The 25,173-nt window shown below is 49.4% G+C and overlaps 1 protein-coding gene across 14 annotated transcripts in view; it reads left to right on the top strand.

Moving 5' to 3' along the window:
• The window catches only part of WNK2 (WNK lysine deficient protein kinase 2), a 139,560-nt gene that overhangs the window by 74,648 nt on the left and 39,739 nt on the right, over window positions 1–25,173 (top strand). For 13 of the 14 annotated variants that reach the window (XM_073021439.1, XM_007969785.3, XM_007969784.3 and 10 more), the window contains exons 10-19: window positions 836–991; window positions 1,463–1,654; window positions 3,451–4,080; window positions 6,347–6,640; window positions 7,201–7,250; window positions 8,099–8,267; window positions 8,414–8,530; window positions 12,255–12,425; window positions 12,529–12,574; window positions 13,133–13,252. In XM_073021439.1, coding sequence (XP_072877540.1) covers window positions 836–991; window positions 1,463–1,654; window positions 3,451–4,080; window positions 6,347–6,640; window positions 7,201–7,250; window positions 8,099–8,267; window positions 8,414–8,530; window positions 12,255–12,425; window positions 12,529–12,574; window positions 13,133–13,252 — 1,945 coding nt within the window. The remainder of the gene's footprint in view (window positions 1–835; window positions 992–1,462; window positions 1,655–3,450; window positions 4,081–6,346; window positions 6,641–7,200; window positions 7,251–8,098; window positions 8,268–8,413; window positions 8,531–12,254; window positions 12,426–12,528; window positions 12,575–13,132; window positions 13,253–25,173) is intronic. The other variant, XM_007969781.3, reaches the window with a different exon arrangement.

The following is a 25,173-nucleotide window of genomic DNA, read 5'->3' as shown; positions in this document are numbered from 1 at the left end:
CCAGCTCGACCCAGATACACTTGCTCCAGCCACTCACACCACGCTGCCTTTCATAAAGCACCCACCGCAAAAGACAAGTGAGGAGAGCAGTTTCGGGCATGTTGTCACTCATGTGATCCAGAGAACCCCACGGGAGGGAACGTTCGTGGCAGAGTGGAACAGCCATGATCCTCTGTAGCCCCGCCTGCTCCTCACATTCTCATTGTTTTGAAATAAATCCCAGACAGCAAGACACTTCCCCTGTAAATGATTCAGCCTCCGCCTCTGCACAGTAAGGACTCTTAGAGAACAAAGCCCCATCCCATTATTACACCAACAAATTAACAAATTCACTGCAATTCCTCAATGGCAGCAAATACCCATTCTGAGAGCTTAGATTTCCCATTCTTCTGTGGCCTGTGTTCGCTCCGCTGCTGGGCTGCTCACACGCTGTTCCAGGGCCCATTTCTCTTCACATCGTCTGTGAATTGTGTATATGTTTTCATCTGACGACGTCACAGTCATACGGACCGTGAGCTTCCCCAGTTTAATGTCCTCGGGAGCCTCTCTCCACGGTTCTGCAAAGCCCCTGTGCTGGCCTTTGTTGTGGTTGTGTAACGTTCTATGGGGCTCACGTGCCCGGGCGCCCCTGGGCTGGGGACTGTGCTGTTCCTGGCCCTTCACTGCTATGAATGATGCCCAGGGCCGCCTCACTGCTTCTGCTGTCATGTTCCTGGGAAGAGGGACCCTGGTGAGGACCAGGCACAGGGATGACACGAGGCTACCCTGCCCCTGCCTGGGAGGGGGCCTGGTGGCCGAGAGCTGCTGCTGAGTGTGGCCCTGGTGCTCTCTGCAGCCTAGCCTGCCGGTGGGCTCCGTCCCAGGCCCCGCCTGCCCTCCGCCTCTCCAGCAGCACTTCCCGGATCCAGCCATGAGCTTCGCCCCCGTGCTGCCGCTGCCCAGCACCCCGCTGCCCACAGGTCCAGGCCAGCCAGCGCCTCCCGGCCAGCAGGTGAGTGTGGCACCTCCTGTGGCCACTGTCGCTCCAGGCAGGCAGTCAGCTCTGCTGGCCTCTGGGCCCAGGTCTGTGAGCACCTCCCTCAGACCCTTCACTCACATCCTCTGTGGTTCCCCCAGGTATTTGGTGTGGCCGAGGGATGGGGGTAACTCTCGTATGTGCATGTGTGTATGTGTGTGTATGTGTGTGTGTGCGTTTGCGTGCGTGCATAGTGTTTGCAGCACCCTGCACGTGGAAGGCTCTGCTCACTCAGAACATCTCTGCAAGATCTGCTGTGCCGTGGCTCCAGGCTGACTGGAGCTATCTGAATGTATATGTGTGACTGTGCAAGTGTGTGTGCAGGTATGTGTGAATGTGAGCGTGTCCGTGTACATGTGAGGTTGATATCCTGTCATGTGTAACCAGTGGGGTGCGCTTGTCTGGGCAGATTGGTGGTCTAAGAGGAGCTACCTTCTCTTCTTCCAGCCTCCTCCGCTGGCCCAGCCGACACCCCTGCCGCAGGTCCTGGCCCCACAGCCCGTGGGCCCCCTCCAGCCAGTGCCCCCCCACCTGCCACCGTACCTGGCTCCAGCCTCCCAGGTAGGGGCCCCTGCTCAGCTGAAGCCCCTCCAGATGCCACAGGCGCCCCTGCAGCCGCTTGCTCAAGTCCCTCCGCAGGTACTTCTAGGTTGATGGTGCCATCAGTGGTGGCGCACACTTTGCCAGGCTCTGGCTGGTGCACCAGGACACCCACAGAGAGGGGGTTGTCTGTGCATGTGACCTGTGACCTGTGACCTGTGACCTGGGGTCGGGCTGGCCAGGGAGTTGGGGCTGGGCTGGGGAGTCTGGGCCAGGCAGCGTGGGCTTTGTGTACAGTCATATGCACCAGGAACGCTCCAGGGACCCACACAACCAGCCACGTATCCCTTGGTGGGTGGCTTGGCTGCTGTCTCCTGCCCTCCAGCCTCACCTTCTCTCCCAACCTGGCAGGCTGCTTTTGGTCCTTCCAGGCCATGACACCTTCTGGGCTGTGAGTGTCGGGTGGGGTCCTTCAGGGAGGGCGGGCAGCCAGCACTCCATCACCCGGCACCCTCCCAGCAACGTGCCCATCTGCCCTCAGTGTACCCATGTGCCCAGGCTCATCCAGGATAGGAAAAGGCTTGTTAGTCCAAGGTTGTGGACAGCAGTCTTGAGGTGGTTGCTGGGCTGGCACAGAAAGCAGGTGAGTTTGCCTCAGAGGAGCGTTCTTCCTGTGGAGCTCCCCCAGGGCCGTGCGGCATGTGGCTCCTTGGAGTTCCAGAGCCAGCCTGTGGCATTGCTGACTGCAGGGAAGCCCAGCCAGCAAGGCTCGACTCACACAGTAGAAGTAAATTCTGCTGTCTCTCTCTGGGGACACTGTCCATCACTCAAGGGACCCGACTGCATGTAACTGGTGCAGAATGATTCCGGGGCCAGGGCACCATTGCCCAAGTAAATGGCATGGAGGATTCTAGGTGTTCCCGAGGCCTTCGGTGACCCAGACTAGAAGTGTGCTTCACTCTGAAGATGGGGCAAGCGTGTGTTCCTGTGATTCACGAGCCCCACCTGGAAGATTCTTCTGTGTTGTCTCACCCTGCTCAGGCCCAGATGTCACCATAGGACGTGAGGCAGCTTCAGAGTCTAGTGAAATCATTATCTTGCTCGTTCAGACAGACAGGAGTTCATGTGCATTTTTGCTGCCTCTCGATTGCATGGAGGTGTAGGCCGTGACACACACTAGCATGCACGAGAAGGCTGTCAAAGATGGAAACGCTAAGTCCACGTGGCCGGGCGTCAGCCACCCCCAGGAGGCACATGCATTGCTGAGAAGACATAGGCAAGGTTTCAGGAGGCCCTGCTGTGGGAATGCTGGACAGGATAGGGGTGTCCCCTGAGCCAGCTAAGGTGGCTCAAAGATTTGCTTTCTCTGAGAACCCTCTGAGAAGTTAGGTTTCAACTTGAATTTGTGCATGTTGCAGGGATCAGGCTAAGGTGATTTCAGATGCTCAGGGCCAGTCTGGTGGCTCTGGCAGTCCCAGCCCTTCCAAATGAAAACTCTCCAGGGCTCTGAAGTCACCCCTCTATGACTCGTGGTCACTGCTCCTGCTGCTCACACTATGTGAGCTGCCCCTGACTCCCTCAGAACCCCCAGCAGGGCTGTCGTGAGTGTGGACACAGGGAGATCTCCCTGCGCTGGACCCGGGGTGATCTAGCAGGTCATTCCCAACCTTTTCTATTTGAAGAGCTTTACATGGTTGGGATTTCTGCTTCTGTTGGGTTTATCTTTGGGTTACCTTCAACAGCAACTACACAAAGGTGTCTCGGAGGGAAAGGGTCGTGCTCTCTTCATCCCATGTCCCTTTGTCCCCAGTGACTGTGGCTGTCCTTGCATGCAAGTGCTGTGGTCAGGGACCCTGGTTGGGGCCCACACTGACACACTTCTGTGTCTCTTTCAGATGCCCCCGATTCCTGTTGTGCCCCCCGTCACGCCCCTGGCGGGAATCGACGGCCTCCCTCCGGCCCTCCCAGAGCTGCCGACCGCGACCGTGCCTCCCGTGCCACCGCCTCAGTATTTCTCTCCAGCCGTGATCTTGCCGAGCCTCGCTGCTCCACTCCCCGCTGCATCCCCAGCCTTGCCTCTGCAGGCTGTGAAGCTGCCCCACCCCCCTGGGACACCCCTGGCCGTGCCCTGCAGGACCATTGTGCCAAATGCACCGGCCACCATCCCCCTGCTGGCCGTAGCCCCACCGGGCGTGGCCGCCCTGTCCATTCATTCTGCCGTGGCCCAGCTCCCAGCCCAACCTGTATACCCAGTGGCCTTCCCACAGATGGCACCCACCGACGTCCCTCCTTCCCCCCACCACACGGTGCAGAATATGAGGGCCACCCCTCCCCAGCCGGCACTGCCCCCGCAACCTACTCTACCGCCGCAACCCACGCTGCCCCCACAACCCACGCTGCCCCCACAACCCACGCTGCCCCCACAACCTGTGCTGCCCCCGCAGCCGGCACTGCCTGTGCGCCCTGAGCCCCTCCAGCCCCACCTTCCTGAACAAGCTGCTCCAGCTGCTGCACCAGGGAGCCAGGTAATCACTTGCTGGGCAGGGGCTCACCCTCCCAGCGTCTGGGGACCCTCAGGACCCAGAGATGCAAAGGACTCTTGGCTGCTCTGTCCTCCCGCTCCCTTCGCTGGGCCTCTGCTACCCCTGAGCACCTTGATTGAGGGGCAGCTGGGGGCCAGGCAAGGAGGCAGCTCTGCCCGGGGTGGCCCCTCTCAGGAAGAGATGTGTGTGAGGTTGAGGGAGGTGGGGGCTGGCGCCAGCGCGGGGCATCTGCGTCTCCTCCGTGTTCCGAATGCTCAGGAGGTGCAGGAGTCCGTGCCTGATAGGTTCTGTGTCCCTCCCTTCCCACGGCTCTATGGCCCCTGCTCTTGTGGTGTCTTTGTACCTGCCCTCACCCAGGCCCGGTCTGGCAGCCTTGGTGTGGCTGGCATTGGGGCACAGGGTGTCTGTCTGAGGTCCGTCCTTCAAAGAGCACCTTGTCAGGATGAGGCAGGGTGACAACCCCATCTTAGGGAGGGTGAGGAAGTGAGGCCAATAGCGGGGTGGGAGCTGGGGGCAGATGGCACTGCTGGCTGCAAGGGTGGTCATGGTGGGACCTGGGGCCATGTCCTGGTGTCAGGTCAGGTGGGTACCTCGTGGCAGCATGCTGGCTGGCTGTGAAGGGGCACTCTGGAACACAGGATATGCGCCCCACTGGTGGGAGGCCTTCCCATGGGGATCTGCACCCCTACCCAGTCCACTCACGTTTTGGGACTTGCAGACTATTCTGTTCAAACTTGAGTGAGGGGAGAGAGAGGCTGGCATGGGAGCCTTCCCACCTGGGCATTCTCGCACCTGGGCCTCTTTACCTGGGTGCCATCCTTCCTGGCATTTTCCCACCTGGGCCTCCTCACCTGACCTCCTCCTACCTGGTCTTACCCCAGCTCTGAGCCCTGTCAGTCCTGTAACTGTGGCACAGCCCTGCCTTTTGAGCCTCAGCCTCCGCAGGAAAGTGGCTGGCGTGGCCCTAATGTGAAGGGGTCTGGGGTGAAGCATCCCTGGTGCCAGGTGCCCCCCAGCTGTTAGTGCTGAATCCAGTCTGGAGTGAGCTGCCCCGCTCTGAGACATTCCTCCTGGCCATCACTTCTTGCTGTTTTATCTCCAGAGGGCTTTGTGTGTAGAGAAGGAAGGGGTGGTACATATTGGATAGCAGGGTGGCGTTTGATTAGACAGTGAGTGGGAAGAATTGCGTGTGTCCTGTGGCCCACTTGAGTAAGCACTGTTGGTCCCAGCAGGTTTCAGCGGCAGCTCAGAGCCCGCTGGTTCACAGTCAGGTCTGTTTCTCAGAAAGCCGAGGGCCACAGCAGGGAGCAGGAGGGGGACCTTGCTGTCTGGGCCTTCCTACCTGAAGAGCCTTTCTGGCCACAGTTAGTGGCTACAGAGGGGTGCCCTGTGACATGTGAGGGTCACTGCCAGACTCAGTGGCTGTCCCTGCTGTTTGGCTGGGGAAGGGTCCAGAAGTCTGTTGATGAGCTGGGCTGGCCACCCCATGGGGTCCCCTGAATGCAGCAGCTGGGGTGTCTGTCTGTCCAGGAGGGAAGTGGCCACCGGCCAGGCTGGGGCTTGGTATTTCTGACCCAGCCACTGGCTGCCAACAGAGGGTCTCAGGGCCAGCAGGCCCAGTGAATGTGGCTGTTCCTTCCAGCCCTGAGAGGTGAGAAGTTCCTCTACATTTTCAGCCTTCTCAACTCCCAAATGGGGACAGAAGACAGAGGGTACTTGCACTTTCCATCCATGGTTCCTCTTTCCCCACTTGTCTTACCTTTTACTGCCGAAGAACTTTTAGAGGGAGATGAGAACAGTGAGAGAGCCAAGCCGAAGCCGCCGTCGCCCTCCAGAAGGCGGCAGGTGTCGGTGTGCGCTCTGAGGCCCTATGCGCGCTTTGACCAGGGGGCCAGATGGGGCAGGCTGCCGCGGGCCCCAAGGGTCCTGGGGGCCTGGCTTTGATGCTTTGTGTGTCCTCTTCTCTGACCTTTCAACCAAGCTTGGCAGGTTCATAGAGCCCTGTTCCTGACCTTTCCACACAAATAGACTCTTCCATAGAAAGGGCTGTGAGAATGCCTATGTTTGTTCGCTTCTGCTCACTCCATCCGGCAAATGTGCTCTGAGACAGGGACTCCCCTTGGGGAGGGTGCGGACTGGAGAGGGGCGTTCCCATCTTGGCCTGGGTGTTCCCAGATACACCCGGGCACGGCCCCCTCAGTGAAGGCAGCGCCGGCCCTGACTTGCATCTTGTCCCCTGTGCCCCCAGATTCTGCTTGGCCACCCAGCTCCCTATGCTGTGGATGTCGCCGCTCAGGTCCCCACCGTGCCTGTGCCACCGGCTGCGGTCCTCTCCCCGCCTCTGCCGGAAGTGCTGCTGCCCACTGCCCCTGAGCTCCTGCCTCAGTTCCCCAGCTCCCTGGCCACGGTCTCCGTCTCTGCGCAGAGTGTGCCCACCCAGACTGCCACGCTTCTGCCACCAGCAAACCCGCCACTGCCTGGCGGGCCCGGGATCGCTAGCCCCTGCCCAGCTGTCCAGCTGACAGTGGAACCAGCCCAAGAGGTGTGTGCCCCTCCCCCCGGCTTGTCCCATGACTGGGCAGTTGCGGCCACCGGGGGTCCGCACAGTGACCTGGGGTCTTAATCCTAGAGGTTGGAGTTGCTCGGCTCTGGGACAGTCACCCAGGTTCTGTTCTCACCTCTCCCTAGATTTCATACTTTCTGTAAGCCACATCAAGACGGAGGCTGTGATTTTTATAGATACAGGTTTAGAGGATGCTTTCCCTGGGACAGGATGCCAGAGACTGTGAAAAGCTTTCATAGCACCAATGTGTCCTTTTTGAGGGATGATCAAAGTGGGTTAACATTTTTGGAAAGGAAGTGGCTCCCAGCTTTTATTAATCCACTTGGGTCCAAGCGTTTCAACAAGATAAAAACCTCCATGCCTGCTCCCATTGTGATGCCCCCCCGGGTCGTACCCACCTGGCTGCAGAAGAGACGGGAGAAGGCAGGGGAGCAGGCTGGGCCGAGGCAGTGGGGAGGGAGAGCTGACTGCGCGGCTGTGCCCACAGGGAGGCAGGAGCCTGCGTGACCCGTTCTCTTTTCTCTGGGTTTTTATTTCAGGAGCAGGCCTCACAGGACAAGCCGCCCGGCCTCCCGCAGAGCTGTGAGAGGTACTGTGGCCCAGCCTCGACCTCGCAGGACGGGGGTGGGGGCGCAGGCCCATACAGCCACTCAGCCTGGCTCCTGCCGCTGCTTCACCTGGAACCCACTGCAGTTCGCCCTGATGCCATTAGGGGTTTTTCAAACCTGACATGGTGGAGCCTCAGGGGCCTTCTCTCTGGGTCTTGCTGGCTGTTGGAGTTTGGTAGCCAGAGGCCCCTGGCTGGACTCTGGGTCCCTGCTGTGGTTTGCAGTGCTGAGAATGTTCTAGAACGGAGAGGCTATGGGCGGAGTTGGCAGTGCCCAGAGGCTAGGAGGGGGCTGGGAGGGTGGCTCCCTATGTACAGGGCTGAATCCAGCCCAGATCCTGGGTCTCCTGGCCTCCTGGGCTGTGAACAGAGGTGTTTCAGAAAATGAACTGTGTGTCCTTTTTTGAACCATGACCATTTGTTCCACCCTTCTGGGGTTCTGGGCACTGCCTGTGCTTGGCATTTTGCAAACTGCAAAATGGATTGGTTTGGCCTCACAAAAGTGGTGGATGTGTTTCTGTTGCTGTGGCACAGATGGGGAAACTGAGGCACAGGGGCAGATTCACAGGTCAGGAGACTGAGAGGACCAAGGTCATGCAGTTAGTAGAAAGCCCGTGGTTCCCTCTGCCCGTGCCACTTGGGTGCAGCAGGGAGCTGGGTAAGGGCCCAGAAGCAGGCTTGGTGTATTTGCACAGGACAGGGGCTGCCTCTGTAGGTCACGAATTTGGGCCCTGGAGACTCCAGACTGTTCCGAAGAAGTTGACTCTCCCCACCATTGCCAACGTGCTGGTTGTCCTTTGGTGCCATTAATGTTCTTGGGTTTTGCTCAGCTACGGAGGTTCTGATGTCACTTCTGGAAAAGAGCTGAGTGACAGCTGCGAAGGCACCTTTGGAGGGGGCAGGCTGGAGGGCAGGGCAGCCCGGAAACACCACCGCAGGTCCACGCGCGCACGCTCCCGGCAGGAGAGGGCCAGCCGGCCCCGGCTTACCATCTTGAACGTGAGTGGGCAGGGCCCGCGGGGGGCGTGGCCCGCGGGGGGCGTGGCGGGGGGCGCGTGGCGAGGGGGTGGGGGTGTGGCGGGTGCGCGCGTGGGTACGCGCATGGCGGGTGCGTGCATGGCGGGTGCTGATGGTGCCCCTTCCAGGTCTGCAATACTGGGGACAAGATGGTGGAGTGCCAGCTGGAGACGCACAACCACAAGATGGTGACCTTCAAGTTCGACTTGGATGGGGACGCACCTGATGAGATTGCCACGTATATGGTGAGGCTGAGTCTGGGTGGCTTGCCTCCCGGTGTTCCTTGGGCACGTGTGGGCCTGAGCAGAGTGCCACAGGTCACATGTCAAGCCTGGCCCTGTGTGGAGGTGTCGGTTGGCCCGGGGGCTTTTCGGGGACAGTGCTGACCTTTTACACCTCGGGCTCTTCCCCACACTGGGCGGAAACACCTTAGATTTGGAAGAACAGCTTGAAGGATGTTCTAACGATTCTAAGATGCTGCTCCCTGAGGGCTTCCGGAGCATCCGAGCCCTTCCTCCAACTAAAAGGAAGCCTTGTGGGTAGGTTCCTTGAGTGAGGCATGGGGAGGACATCCCGGAGTCTCTCCCGGAGTCTAATGTCCTATGGTCCTTGCTTAGAGCTTCCTCCAGCCTCCCCAGCTGGGGTGTGGGTTCTGAGCCCTGACCCATGTCCCATATCCCCTCCCAGCTCTGCCTGCATCTCCCTCTGGAGCCACCCCTCCCTGCCTGTGCAGACCAGCCTGAGTCCATGAGCACCTTGTAGGCCTTCACAGCCCCACACCTGTTGTCCCCAGCACCTGAGCCAGGCTAGGAGTGGGGATGGTTTTCGGGCCCTCAGAGACACTCCATCTGAAAGCACAACGAAGAAACATGGAAAGGATGCACATGTGTTCCTCAAACTTCCTGGTCCATCCGTGACTGCCTCCCAGGAGGACATTCTCCCCAGACCGTTATTCCTTCATGAGTGAAGTTTAGGGAGCCAGGTCCTAAAGGGGCCAGCAGCACACTGGACAGTGTTGTAGCGCTCACTCCAGATGGCCACCAAGTGCCTGGAGTGGGCTGGCATGAGTAGGGAATAGAATATTCCATTCAAGTGAATAAGATAGATTGCCCCATGTGCCTGCCTGCGGCTGCTGCATTGCATATCATCAGAAAGCTGCCCCCATTGGGCAGCATCCCCTTGGCCACCCCTGCCCTGGCTTCATGAAATCCTCCTGTGGGCTTTGCAGGGAAAGCACCTGGCTTTCTGCTCCTAGGGAGCAAGTCGCTGCCTTAGGGTCTGCTTTGCAGAGACACCCTGGACAAAGCCCTCCCAGAGCCCAGGCCCAGGGCATAGTCCCCTACAGCGTTAGAGAAATTCTTCTGATGCTTGCTACAGCGATTGGGAAGACTTTATTCAGGACTGTGGCAATGGGCGAGAGAGAATGAGTTTAACTCCGAATGCAGCAGACACCACAGGGGATTGGTAGCAGAGGGGCAGCGTGGTGATGGGTGGCTGGAAAATAGCTAAGAGGAGACATCAAGGTTGGGGATTCTGGAGAAACTCTCGTAACAGGATCCGTGCTGCGGGCAGGTGAGAGGCTTTGTTCAACCTCAAAGGTGGGAGATGAGGAACATGGTCAGATACAAAGGCTGGGAATTCTTGCTACAACTGGCTTAGGCCGAAGACATGATGGGGCCTAGTCAAGCCTATTTGGAGGGTCAGAGGCGCCAGCTGTGCTTCAGTCGGGGAGGAGTCTTTGTCAGCAGCAAGCAGCTGGTTCGTCAGTGCAGCACGAACACCAGGTCCTCGCTGGGCCGCTGAAACTGGAGAACATTTCTTCTCTCATCTTACTGTGTTTTTAACCTGTGTCTTGTATTACTTTATACACACGTGTTTCAAACAGGATAAAGCGTAATAATAAGTGCATTCCCGTGAAGTTATCACTCAGCCACCGGCTGATGCTGTGTGTGCGGCTGACGCTGCGTGTGCAGCTGACGCCTCCAGCGGCCGCCTGCCGGAGCAGGAAGCCACTCACGCGACATCAGCCACATCGGCCTGTGTCGTATCCACTGGCCCTCTGGTTTTCAGTCTTCTTGTGTGTCTCTGTGTGTGAGTCTGTGAGCTGCACACATGCAAGTCCTGCACAGTAAGCAATGTGGCTGTCTTTAGCTGTGTGCTTTGTAAAAATAGCGTCTTCTCAAGCCTTGTTTTTTTCACTCAGCCCTCAGATACTCCTCTCATTTTACTGCTTTTTCTGTCATCTTAGTAAACCAAGTCACCTAACATACCTGTCTGAAGTAAGCATGCTACAGATACACAAATTTGGTCTGTAAAAACAGCCCAGCAGCCCTCCTCCTCGTAGCCTGTTCCTATCCCAGGGACAGACTGGCTCCAGGGACTTAAGTTGAAGGGTGGGTATGTGGCCAGCGGGACAAGCTTTTGCCTGCCCTGTGGACTGTCTTCCTGTGAGCGTGAGGTACCAGCTGTCCTGAATGTCCCATCAGTGGTTAGAGGTAGGCAGGCCCTGGATTCATCATTCTGACCGTGACGACCTTGCCAGCCCCTTAGTAAAGGTGCAACTGCAGAAGTTTCATTTAATTGGCGTGGATTCTAATGCCAGGTTTTACCTGGACCCTGTATTTTTAGATTTTTGTTTTGTTTTCAAGTTAATTTTATTCTCAACATACTTAAAAAGAAACATAATAGAAAAACATTTTCTAGTTGCAAAGGGGTTCTAGTTCAGTTTTGTTTAGTGAAAGTTTCACAAAATTGGAACGTTGCTTAAATTCTCGTAGGTGGCACTCCAGTCACAGCTGGCTGGATGCTCCAACTTTGGCCACAGTGTACTCCTCTTAGACAACATCTCAGTCACATGCTACACTAAATTAAGCAGTGAATCACGGAACACAGCACAAGCCAGCACTTCGTCTAGGGGTATATGCAGGTGGTGCTACTGGGGTTGGGGTCTGGGGTGCCAGGGGAGTGTGGAGCGCAGAGGAGCTCTGCTTTGCAGCCAGCTGGTTATAGTATAGGGCAGATGTGCCCATCCCAGAAGGAATCTGAGACCACGGATGCCCCAGGCAGGGCCTAGAGCATCTTGGTGACTGCAGAGGTGAGTGCGTTGGAGGAGGTACCATGGCAGGAAAGGGGCAAGGGTCTGGACCCCACTGGGTGGTGGCACAGGCTGAACTCTTTCATTGGTATGGTTTTATGAGATGCACAGCATTCTCTCTGCCTGAGTGGCCAAGGATGTAGCCAGAGCCGGGTGTGAGCCCGGGGTCATGTGCCCATTTTGAAAGTTGGGGACTTGGACGTGTCCTGAGTTCCTGGTCTGGAGGCTTTGTGGCATTCAGGCTATGGTGTGGGACCTCCCCTCAGCCATGACAGGATCTGCTCATTGGACATCAGGCCACGCTTGCCTGTGTGCCGGGGCCATAGTTGAAAGTCAAAGCCTGAGGCTGGGAGAGCAGGGGGTGCACAGACCGAGAGGTGACGTGTGGCCATCCTGCTATAACCTTCCCATCTCCCTGTTGTTTTCTGTCTCCCACAACCTCCTGCTGGCTGGAGCCTTTGCTTTCAAACCCACCCTGCTTGTCTGTCATGACTGCCTGGGCACCTGTGCCCAAATGGACCCCTTCCCCTCTTCCCAGTCCCCATCCTTGGCCCCCTCCATCTTATGCACTCACCTGTTCTGCAGATGGCTGGATCGGCCTCAGGGTCTGTGACCAGCTGCAGCTGGGGCAGGGCAGTGCTGGCCCAGGTCCCATGCTTGGAGGACGGAGTTGCTTCTCAAGATGAGGCTGTTCTCTCATCCTGGGGCCATCCATGTCACTTGCTGGGCTGTCCAGCCTCTGTCTTGGGGACCACACCCTTTCACCATGTCTTCCCGTGGGGCCTGGTGCAGGGTAGACATCCGTCAATCTGGATGAAGACCCAGGGCGGTCTTGGCTTGTGGGCGGTCCTCACCGGCAGTATGTCCCTTTGCAGGTGGAGCACGACTTCATCCTGCAGGCCGAGCGGGAGACGTTCATCGAGCAGATGAAGGATGTCATGGACAAGGCAGAGGACATGCTCAGCGAGGACACGGATGCTGACCGTGGCTCCGACCCAGGGACCAGCCCGCCACACCTCAGCACCTGTGGCCTGGGCGCCGGGGAGGTGAGGTTGTGAAATCCGGGCTGGGATGTGGCGAGAGTGCGGTGGCTGGGCAGGTGGATGCTGCAGCTCAGTGAGCTCATTTCTGACCCTCCACCTCATTCAGGAGAGCCGGCAATCCCAAACCAACGCCCCCGTGTATCAGCAGAACGGTGAGTCTGCAACTTCCCTCCCTGCTTTTCAGCAGGCATTTGATGGAAGTCCTCACTCAGCATCTTATCAGGGGTTTGGCCATTGCATGGGGCGATTATGGAAGCATGTGGTGACCAGAGGCCCCAGTCTGGGGACAGCTGCCCCGTCCGAGGAGCTGTCATCTGCAACCAGCATCAGGCCTTCATGGATGGTGCCCTGGGCATCCCAGGAACCAAGCCTATGCCAGGGGTCCTCTTGGGAGCTTCAGGGGCTGCCAGTGAGGCACCCCAGGTTGGCTGTGCACCTCTTGCCCTCTGGTGTGAGGGAAGAGCAGGCAGAAGCCAATCACCAAGGCCTCTTTACCAAGGAGCCTGGGGAACTACCTGCTTCATGGAGGGAAGTGATGGGGATTAATGACTGGGAACAGTGTTCTCTGCCCACACCCTTCCTGGAGAAAATCCCATAAATGTAAAGGAGTTCCCCAGACCCACTGTGGCAAGTCTGGTGCAGGTGATGGGGGTCACACCGGCCTGGAGACGCTCGCTCACTCAGCGTGCTGTTTCTGTTCTGCCCTTCAGTCTTGCACACCGGGAAGAGGTGGTTCATCATCTGTCCGGTGGCTGAGCACCCCGCCCCCGAGGCCCCTGAATCTTCGCCCCCACTTCCTCTCAGCTCCATGCCGCCAGAAGCCAGCCAAGGTATGAGCAGCCCGCGCCCACGCAAGCCCCTCCCTGTTTCACGTGCAGGCCTCCTTCTGTGCATGACCCAGCCGGTGTGTGCACGGTGCCCAGGGCCATGCAGGGGGCTCGCCCTGCCCTGTCACCCATGGCACAGAGAAGCCTGTGGGACTGTGTTCCTGTCCCTGTTTTCTGCCAAATCAGCTCAGTCAAAGCAGCCTCCAGGCTTGAGTCTGCTCTGTTACCCCACCAAGCAGGTGGCTCTCATGGCCACACAGGTGTGTGCTGAAGATCTCCACTGTCCTTCCTTCACAGTGTTAACCTGGCAACTCCTTGCTCCTGTCCCTTTCCTCTGCGCCGCACACCTGCAGCAGACACGCCTCTGCTGATTCTGCTTGCTTTGCGGGGTGGGGTGGGAAAGTCCCTGTTGGCGCTGAGACTCTGATTTTAAAGTGTTCACACAGACGTTTATCACTGTGCATTGATCTGCACCTGCACCTGCCTGTACAGATGCCAACAAGCCCGTGCTTTGGGCTGTCAGTTAAATCTTGATGGTCCTTTGGGAGGCTGAAAATAGTCACTTGAACAAATTTAAGGTTTAATTCCCTATCAGTTGGCAGGGGTGAGTTACTGATTATATAACTTGACATAACCTTGTGGCACATTCATAAAAAATATCTGTAAATCATTTTTAATTTCATATCATGTGCTTCCAGTGACTCCCATTATCTTTTGGAGATTCGTTCCCATGGGGGACAGGTCAGCCTAATAACAAAATCCAAACGAAGCAATGAGCTGAAACAAGGTAACCTCAGGTAAAAGGCTTGGGCCCAGCCTGGGCTGAGAAATCGGAGAGAAGATTGAATTTTTAAATAAGTATATGTTCATATATTACTTCTGGATTTTAATACATACACACCCAATTATAAGAAAAACCCTTCTAAGAGCTAATTTTTCCTGTGACGTAGGGGTGCAGGGGACACTGTGGTGTAAGTTTAGGGGACAGTATGGTTCATAGAAAGAAGTTAAACCCTCTTTCCTTCATCTGTGCACTGAGTGACCTCAGGAAACCTGTTAGAGCTGGTTTTTTTCTGTATTTAAAAAAAAAAAAGGAAAAATTGGTGGCAGATCTGTTAATTTAGATTAACCATCTACTGAGAATAACCAAAAAATGATAAACGTCATCTGTGTGAAGGCATTTGAAATCTGATCATAGTGGAGAATTATTAGGCTGGGATCCAGGGAAGGATGGAGACATAGGGATGTGAACCTAGTTTTGGCTCCTTTTCCCCAGGGAGCATCTCTCATTCCTGCAGGGGTGGCTAAGAGGCTGTGTGGCTTCAGCAGCCTCAGCAGGCTAGAGAAAGGGAGCTTATAGAGTCCAGGGCCCTGAGGGTCGTCTTGCTGAAGTGCTGTTCTGGAGAAGGAGGGACCAGCTGGAAGGAGACAGGCCTGCAGAGAGAGGAGCCCACCTCAGAGCATCTCAGCCCCTCATTAGGATGGTCTTGGAGTGCCGCGGGTTCAGGCATGTGCACGAAAGTCCTTTCTGCAGGAAGGAATATTATTCTGGGCCTCACGTGACTTGTATGAACAATTTTGTGAATATAATATCTGGCACATAATAAAAATGACCAAAGAGTTGGGTTCTGGGTAAGGTAGAGGAAGCACACACACTCATTTTTCTTTCCACTGAAATGCACTGTAAATCCTGGACAGATGTGTGGCATAGCTGTCTGAGTACTTGGGAAAATTTTAGCAATGGGAAGATTGGGGACACACCCCAGAATTCAAAGTGCCACTGAGCTGCTGGTGAGTTGAATGTTTTCCTCTGATATTTCCTGGTTTGAACGAAGTACAGCCCAAGGACCAGAAGCAAATGCTTTGGTGCAGGCAGGAAAGCCTCCAGGAGAGTTCCTGTAGTTCCAGCTCCCAGACCAGGAAAGGCAACTCCTAAAGCTCAGAGAAGAGAGAGAACCCCTCCCCATTTCTCACCCCCCTTCTCTTGCACCAGCACCCAGACAGTTCTGGAGGTAACAGGAGCAGCAGGTAACAGGAACATGCAGGAGCCAAAATAGTGAGAGCAGAGAACCATTCTTTATTTGAGGAAGCCAGGGCTCTAGGAGCACAGAACCAAAACCTGTCGCATTTTTTTTTTTCTCTGTCCTCTTGCCACCTTGTCATTCATGGCACAGTTACAGAATTGGGTGGTTTCTGTTCAGAGGTTTGGAAAGGTGAGTCCTAGGGAACCAGGAAGTATCATGGAGAGCACAGAAAAGGAGTTTGGGAAAGTAACCCTGTAGTTGTTTATGGACTCTTGGGCTCACCCCCAACCTGTGTATGCATGCATCTGATCCTAATAGCATGTAAGAAACTTTGGCAACTGAGCTAATGAGTAGACCTCGCCCAGGTTCCAGTACACCTGTTTCAGATGCGATTAGTACTGTGAAGGCATTAAAAGTGGAACTGACCTGTAACCACAGCCCACAGAAGGCAGGTTGCAACTTGCAGTCTGAATCTAACTAGGTTGATTGCCTACTGAAGCAAAAATATTAACGTTCATCATAGGGTTTGAACAAGTCTCAGGATTTCCTAATGTCATGAAAATGTTCAGAATAGAATTAGAAATAATTTGGCAAATGAAAAGCCATGAAAATGTTAACTTGCATGGAAAAAGATAGCCATGGTGCCAGTGACAAGATGATGTAGATTTTGGGATGATCTGACAAAAACTTTAAAGTAACTGTTATAAATATAACTGAAAAAGCAGTGACAAACATTCTTGAAACAAATGATAAAGTAGAAAGTATCTGCAAAGAAACAGAAGATGCAAAGAAGAAACAAATGGAATTTTTAACATTGAAAGTTAAAATACCTGAAATCGTCCAACTGGAAAACAGGGGAGAAAGATAGAAAAAAATAAACAGAGCTTCAAGGAACTGTGGAACAATAACTAAAGGGCTAACTTGTGTGTCTAATTAGAGTCTCAAAAGGAAAAGAAAAAGAATGTAGTGCTGAAAACATATTTGAAGAAATAATGCTAAAAATCTCCCAAGTTCGGTGAAAGACATAAGTCTACAGATTCTAGAAGCTAAGCAAACCCCAAATAGGTTAAATGCAAATCAATCTGCTGAAAAGTAAAGACAGCCAGATCAAAATTATGCATTACCTAGATTGGAACAGTGATTCGAATGACTATAGATTTCTCACCAGAAGGTGTGGTGTTCAGAAGAAAGCAGCAGGCCATTTTTTTTTTTTTTTTTTTTTTTTTTTTTGAGACGGAGTCTGGCTCTGTCGCCCAGGCTGGGGTGCAGTGGCCGGATCTCAGCTCACTGCAAGCTCCGCCTCCCGGGTTTACGCCATTCTCCTGCCTCATCCTGCCGAGTAGCTGGGTCTACAGGCGCCCGCCACCTCGCCCGGCTAGTTTTTTGTATTTTTTTAGTAGAGACGGGGTTTCACCGTGTTAGCCAGCATGGTCTCGATCTCCTGACCTCGTGATCCGCCCGTCTCGGCCTCCCAAAGTGCTGGGATTACAGGCTTGAGCCACTGCGCCCGGCCCAGCAGGCCATTTTTAAAGTGTTGAAAGAAAAAACTGTCCATTCAGAATTCTGTTTCCAGGGAAAATACCCTTCAAGAATGAGGCTGAAGTAAGGCCATTCTCAAATAAAGAAAACCAAGGGAATACATGGGCTGCACATCTACTCTAAAATTAGAATTACTAAAGATCTTCAGGCAGAAAGGAAATGAGACTAGGAGATAACCTGGAATATCCGGGCTGAAGGAAGAGCAACAGAAGTTGTAAATATAATAGACTATCCTTCTCCTCGAGTTCTTTAAAACATTTCTGACAATTGAAGTAAAAAAAAGATTATAACAATGTTTGATAGAGCTTTCAATGTATGTAGATGTAATATATAACACAACTATGATATGGCAGGTTACCTATACATTACTACATTCCAATTCAAGTGATAGACTACTAATACTTTTTTTTTTTTTTTTAAACCTTCCATTCCACTAGTGTGACAAATGGAAGGTAAACTACTAATTCCATGTAGACTGTGAAAAGTTAAGTATATATTTTGGAATTCCTAGAGCAACCACTGAAAGAATTGTACAAAAAGATGTGTATAGGCAAAATCATAATAGATAAGATGAACTAAAAAACTTCAAAGGCCAAGCGTGGTGGCTCATGCCTGTAATCCCAGCACTTTGGGAGACCAAGGTGGGGGGATCACCTGAGGTTAGGAGTTTGAGACCGGCCTGACCAACATGGAGAAACCCCGTCTCTAATGAAAATACAAAATTAACTGGGTGTGGTGGCACAAGCCTGTAGTCCCAGCTACTCAGAAAGCTGAGGCAGGAGAATCACTTGAACCCGGGAGGTGGAGGTTGCAGTAAGCTGAGATCGCGCCACTGCACTCCAGCCTGGGCAGCAAGAGTGAAACTCTGTCTCAAAAATTCAAATAACCCGAAAGAGGAAATGAGAAGAGAAATAAAATAATTTTTAATTAAAAAACTGAGAGAAAAAAACCCAGAAAACAAACAATAAAATGGCAGACCTTAATCTAAACATACTGATAATTAACCTCAAGGTAACAGTTTTAACACATCAATTAAAAAAAGTAATTATGAGAATGGATTAAATTTAAAAACCAAACAACTTGAGCTAAGTATATGCTATCTACTAGAAAGTTCAAATACAACGATACTGATGAACTGAAAGGTCAAAAGAAAAAGGATGGTAAAAGATAGCCCATGCAAACACAAATCAGAAGAATGCTGGAGTGCCTGTTTTAATTTCTGACAAAATAGACTTCAGAGCAAAGAAATTACCAGGGTTAAAAAGAGACTTTATTTATTTATTTACTTACTTAGTTTTTGAGATGGAGTCTCACTCTGTTGCCAGGCTGGAGTGCAGTGGAGTGATCTTGGCTCATTGCAACCTCTGCCTCCCTGGGTTCAGGCAATTCTCCTGCCTCAGCCTCCCAAGTACCTAGGACTATAGGCACACACCACCATTCCCAGCTAATTTTGTATTTTTTTGTAGAGACAAGGTTTCACCATGTTGGCCAGGATGGTCTCAACTCTTGACCTCATGATCCACCCGCCTCGGCCTCCCAAAGTGCTGGGATTATAGGAGTGAGCCACTGTGCCCAGCTGACATTACATATTTATAAAGAATAAATTCATCAAAGGACACAACAGCCCTAAATGTATACACACCTAATAGCAGAGCTTCAAAACTAACAGAACTGAAAGCAGAAATAGACAAATCCACACTATAGTTGGAGACTCCAGCGCTCTCAATAATAGATAGAACTAATAGAAAATTAGCGAGAATACAGAAGATCTGAAAACACTATCAACTAACTTGACCTAATTGACATTTATAGAACACTCCACTCAAAAACAGAATACAGTTTTTTCAAGTACGTATAGAACAGTTAATATAGCCTGAGTTATAAAACAAAACTTAACAAATTTAAAAGTATTGAAATTATGTCAAGTATGTTCTCCTATACAGTGTAATATAAAATTAAATAACACTTATAAATAATTTACAGGTAAGAGAAAAAGTTGGAAGGAAAACAATTTGAAATGAACAAGAATGAAAATACAGCATAATAAATTTGTGGGATGTAGTTAAAGCAGTACTCAGAGGGAAATTTATAGCACTAAAATGCTTAGATGAGAAAAGAGGACTCAAGTCAATAACTCAACCTTCTACGTTAGGTAGAAACAAGGAAAACCTATAGGAAAATAAACTTGAAGCAAGCATAATGAAAAAATAAAGACAAGAGCAGAAAGCTATGGTATCTAAAACAAAAATCATAGGCAAAAACCAATGAAACAAACTTATTTTTTTAGAAGTTAATAAAATGATAAACCTCTAGCAAGACTGCAAGGAAAAAACGAAATACCAATACTAAAGAAAACACATAAAAGACCGATATCAGGAATAAAAGAAGTATTACTGTAAAGGATAAAAAGATAATACTGCAATAGTCTGAACAAGCCTACAGACAGAAATTAAACAATTTAGGTGAAAGAGACTAATTCCTCAAAAGCCATAAACTACTAAAAGTCATCTAAGATAGAATAGATAATCTGAATAGCCCTATACCTATTTTTGAATTCATTCTTTTAATAATGAATTTGTAGTTTAAAATCTCCCCAAAAAGAATTCTCCAGGCCAAAATAATTTCACTGGTGACTTCTGCCAGACATTTAAAAGAGATTCAACACCAATAGCACTTCCACAAAATCTCTTCCAGAAAATAGAAAAGAACACTTCCCAAATCATTTTACAAGGCCAGCACTGCCCTGATTTTAGGACCAGCCAAAGACAGTACCAAAAAACAGAATGATAGACCAATAAGTCTCATGAACATAGAGGGCAAATATTCTCAAAATATTAGCAAGTCAAATTCAGCAGTATATTAAAAGGACAGTATGCCATGAGAAAGTGGGTATATGCTGGGAGAGCAATATTGAAGAGTCAGTCCACCATATTAATAGTCTAAAGAAGGAAGAAACATATGATCATAACAGTTGACACAGCAGAATCATTTGACTAAATACAACATCCATTCATGACAAAAATCCTCGGCAAACAAGCTAGGCACAATTGCACATGCCTATAGTTGTAGCTTCTTGGGAGGCTGAGGCAGGAGGATCACTTGAGGCCAGGAGGTCGAGGCTGCAGTGTGCTAAGATTGTGCCTGTGAATGGCCACTGCATTCCAGCCTGGGCAACATAGCAAGACCCAGGTTTCTTTTAAAAAAAAAAAAAAATATATATATATATATATAAAATTCTTAGCAAACTAAGAAAATAAGGGTACTTCTTCAGTCTGATTAATGTAAAACACACACACACACACAACATAAAAACCCACTGTTTACAGCATATTAGACCAAATGTGTTCACCCTAATATTGAGAAACAAGGCAATAATATGTTTTCACGTATCTTATTCAGCATTGAACTGTTTTAGCCAGACTTAAAGACAAGCAAGAAACAGAAGTGAAAGGTATGTGGATTAAAAAGAAAGAAATAAAACTATCTTATTTGCAGATAACATGATTTCATATGTATGTAGATGACGACATGGATTCTACAGCAACAACTCCTAGAACTAATAAGTGAGTTTAGCAATACCATAGGATGCGCAGTCCTCATACAAAAATACCTCAGTATTTCTATATACTGGCAGTGAACAATTGAAAACCCAAAATTTGAAGGCTCTACCATTTATAGTAGCTCCCCACAAAAGGATATACATGGATCCAAATTTAATGAAATATGCAGAATCTGTATGCTGAAAACTACAAAGTACTAATGAAATGAATCAAAGGTTACCTAACTAGAGAAGCATACTGTGTTTATGGATTGGAAGACTCAACATAGTAAAACTGTCACTTCTCCCCAACTGGATCTGTAGATGCATTGCAGTAACAAAAATTAAAGCAGACTACTTTTTGTGGATATTGACATTCTAAAATGTATATGGAAGTACAAAGGACGTAGAAATGGCTAAAATGATTTTGAAAATGGAGAATCAAGTTAGAGGGATCACATTACTGAATATTAAGATTACTATGAAGTTATAGTAATCTAGACAGTATAATATTGGCAAAGGGATTGGTACACAGATCGGTGGAACAGAATGAGCCCAGAAATAGACCCACACAAATATGGCCATTTGATTTTTTTGAGAAAGATGCAAAAGCAATCCAAGAAAAGATAATCTTTTCAATAGATGTTGGAACAATTGGTCATCCTTATGCAAAAAAATGAACCTTTAAGCCTCACATTTTACTCAAAACTTAATTCAAAGTGGATCAAATGTAAAATGCAAAAACTGTATAACTTTCACAGGGAAACATTGGAGAAAAATCTTTTTTGATCTGTGCCAGGCAGGAGTTCTTAGACCTGACACCAAAAATATGGTGTATAAAAGAAAAAATGGATACAATGTCAAAATTAAAATATCTTGCTCTGTGAAAACTACTGTGAAGAGAATGAAAAGACAAGCCACAGACTGGTAGCCAATAATGGCAAATCACATATCCAACATGGTGTCTGTGCCAGGCGTATGTAAAGAATTCTCAAAACTCAACAGTAAAATGAGCATTAAAAAAAGGAGCAACTCGGCTGGGCGCAGTGGCGCACGCCTGTAATCCCAGCACTTTGGGAGGCCGAGGCGGGTGGATCATGAGGTCAGGAGTTCAAGACCAGCCTGGCCAAGATGGTGAAACCCTGTCTCTACTAAAAATACAAAAGTTAGCCGGGTGTGGTGGTGGGCGCCTATAATCCCAGCTACTCGGGAGGCTGAGGCAGAGAATTGCTTGAACCCGGGAGGCAGAGATTGCAGTGAGCCAAGATCGCGCCACTGCACTCCAGCCTGGGCGACTGAGCTAGACTCCATCTCAAAAAAAAAAAAAAAAAAAAAAGAGCAACTCACTTGAGCAGATGACCAGACACTTCACCAAAGAGGATATAAGGATGGCAATTAAGTCCATGAAGAGTTGTTCAATATTATGGACTCCTGGGGAAATGTAAATTAAAGCAGCCACAGGGAGGCATCACTGGACACCTGTTAGAATGACTAGACTGAGTGCATCAAATCTGGGTGTGGCTGTGGAACAGCTGGAACTCATACATTTCTGGGGGGATGTAAAATGATACAGCCATTCTAGAAGACAGCTAGTCAGTTTATTATAAAAGATACACTTACCATATATTATAGCAATTTTACTCAGTTTTTAACCCTAGAAAAATGAAAACTTACATTCACTTAAACACCGACGTATGAACAATTATAGTTTTACTCATAATTACCCAATTGCCGAAAATGGAAATAACCCAGTTTTCCTGCAGTGAGTAAATAGATAAAAACTATGGTACTTTGAAAAAGCAATATATCATTGGTAAATTGATCAACATGGGTGAACCTCAAAGGCCTTAAACTGAGTGAAATAGGCCAATCTCCAAAGGCTTTGTGCTGTATAATTCCATTTATAATGACATTTTTAAAAAGCTAAACTATAATAAGGAACAGGGTCAGTGCTTACCAGAGATTACGAGAGTGTTCCTATACAGCGAACATGCAAGGAGGTGTTTTGGGATGATGGGATTGTTTTCTATCCTGATTGTGGTGGCAACTAAATGGATACATGTGTGTCAAAACTCATAGAACCCTACCCATAAAGAAGAAGTTAATGTTACTGTATGGTAAGTTTTAAAGTTCTTTTAAGTTTACATGTGTTGAAAAAGAGGACCAGGCAGATAATGAGACAGCGATGAGATAGCATAAAGGAAAAGCAGCAGAAACCATCAACAATAAAAAGGGCCCTCATACTTCTGCTTTAGGCCAAGATGGAATAATAGGCTCTAGATTTGTTTTCCTTCAGAAAACAACTTAAAAAGCATTCAAAATGTATATAACAATGTTTTTTTCAAGGCTTTGAACATCAGTCAGTGAAGGATCCTGCAAGACTGAAAAGAGTCACTACAGTTAATCTCAGCCCACTGCCTTGAAAAAGTCTCTGTTCCAGAGCGGGGAAGGAAGAGCCCAGGCCGAGCTTGGGAGATTGTGGAGTGAGGAGGCCAAGCTGAGAGTGTGGAGAGACCCAAATGTCAAGAATTTCCAAGGCGGAGTTCTGGAGAGGAGAGAGCTGCGGGGAGAAGAGTCTGAAGATAACGGGTGATTCCCCTGGATGATTTAGCAGAACACTGTGTGTGAGGAAACTCACCCAGGCCGAGGAGTGGCCCACCATGAAGGATCAGAGGCATTGGACTTGGGAACTCACACAGGCTTGGGGATGTCTGTTGCTGCCAGCCAGCTGGAAAGCCTTATAATTCAAGGGGTTTTGGGTACAGTACGAAAAAGGAGCTTGCCTCAGTCCTAGAGGATAATTAGCCCTAGACTAAGTGCTTCTCTTATCTCACCTGTCAGATCTTAAGAGCAGGATCTGAGAAAATCAGATTGTTTCAGAGTAACTTAACTGCATCCCACAACACACTTCAAGAATGTTTATGGGAATACAAATTCATCCAGCACCCAATATGGTATATTTTACATCATCTGGCATCCAGTCCAAATTATGAGACAGGACAACATAAGAAAAATGCAACCTTCTAAACCAAACCATAACTGATACAGACATTAGGATTAGCGGACAAGCACATTAAGACAGTTACTATAACTGTAGTTCATATGTTCAAAAAGCTATGGAAGTGTAATTCACCATACTGATTAACTACAAAACAAAATTCATATGGTTGTCTCAATAAATGCAGAAAAAGCGGTTGACAAAACCCAACAATTGTAAACATCCTCAGAAGACTTGGAATTGAAAGGAACTTCCTCAGCCTGATGAAGGGAATATACAGAATCCTACAGGCAACATCGTACTTAATGTTGAACAGCTGAAAAGCATCCCCAAAGATCGGGAACTAGGTGAGGATGTCTGTTCTTCCACCTCTCTTCATCCACCTGGAGCTTCTGGGCAGTTCATAAGAAAGGGGCGTAAAACACATCGGGGTTGAAAAGGAAGAACTAAACCCGTCTTTATTTACAGAAAACATGTTTGTGTAGAAAAACAAATGGAATCCCCATCACAACTAGAATCAATAAGTGAGCTGGGTGGTGAGATATGTGATCAATATATGAAAAGCAGTTGTATTTCTGTATGCTAACAACAATCAAAGATTGAAATTCTAAAAAATTATTTGTGTATGGATTATTTAGGGTTAAAACCTGACAATATGTGCAAGATCTGTACAGTGAAAACTGCAGAACAGTGCTAACGGAAATTAAAGAAGATCCAAACAAGTGCCCTGTTCATGGGTCAGAAGACACAGTATTGTTACAGTGCTCATTCTCCCTAAATTGACCTACAGAGCCAATGAGCTGCAGTCAGAAGACCAGCAGTCTTTGTAGAAACTGAGAAGCCAGCTCTGGATTTCACATGAAAACACAAAGGACATGGAAAATTGGAAACAGAACTAAATCAGAGAACTAACAATGCCAGATTTCAATAATTATTATAAAATTACAGTAATCAAGACAATGTGGTATTGATGCAAAGACAGATCAACAAAATGAAATAGTCTGGAAATCAACCCACTACAACCTACAGATGCTTGGTTTTTGATAAACATTTAAATGACTTTCAGGGAAGAGAGGATAATCTTTTCAGTCTGAGAACAGTTGATCATCCTTATTAAAAAAAAAAAATTTATTCATACTGCATGCTATATACAAAAATCTACTCAAAATAGAATGGAGAACTAAATGTAACACTGAAGACTATGAAACTTACAGTAGAAGACCTAGGAGAAAATTTGTGTAAGCTTGGGTCAGCAGAGATAAGATACAACATCAAAGCATGATCTGTAAAACAAAAAATTAGTAAACTGAATTCATGAAAGTTTAAACTATCTACTCTTTGACAGACACAAAAGGAATGAAAACATAGGCTAGAGACTAGGAAAAAATATTTTCCAAGCATATATGTGATAAAGGTCTCGTATCCAGATAATATCAGGAACTCTCAAAAGACAATGGTAAGAAAATAAACGATCTAATGAAAAGGTTGGTACAGATGCTTCACCAAAGATTATGTGGATGCCAAAGGGGTGTATGAAAAGATGGTTAAGCAAATTAATACCACGAGACACCTATTAAAATAACTAAACTTTAAGAGATCACGTGTTGGCGAGGCCATGGAGGAGCTAGAGCTCTTATGCACTATATGAAATGCTACAGCCACTTTGGAAAACAGTTTGGTAATTTCTTTTAAAAGTAAATGTGCAGATAACCATGTGATGCAGCCATTTTACTTCTGTGTACTTAAGCAAAATCAGTTAAAACAGATGCCTGTACACTGCAAAGGAATGTTCATAGCAGCATTATTGATCATAGCCAAGACCTGG

The sequence above is a fragment of the Chlorocebus sabaeus genome, chromosome 12 (genome assembly GCF_047675955.1).
Source record: "Chlorocebus sabaeus isolate Y175 chromosome 12, mChlSab1.0.hap1, whole genome shotgun sequence".
NCBI lineage: Eukaryota > Metazoa > Chordata > Mammalia > Primates > Cercopithecidae > Chlorocebus > Chlorocebus sabaeus.
Note: the sequence above shows the minus strand (reverse complement) of the source record. Positions and strands in the feature narration are given on the sequence as shown.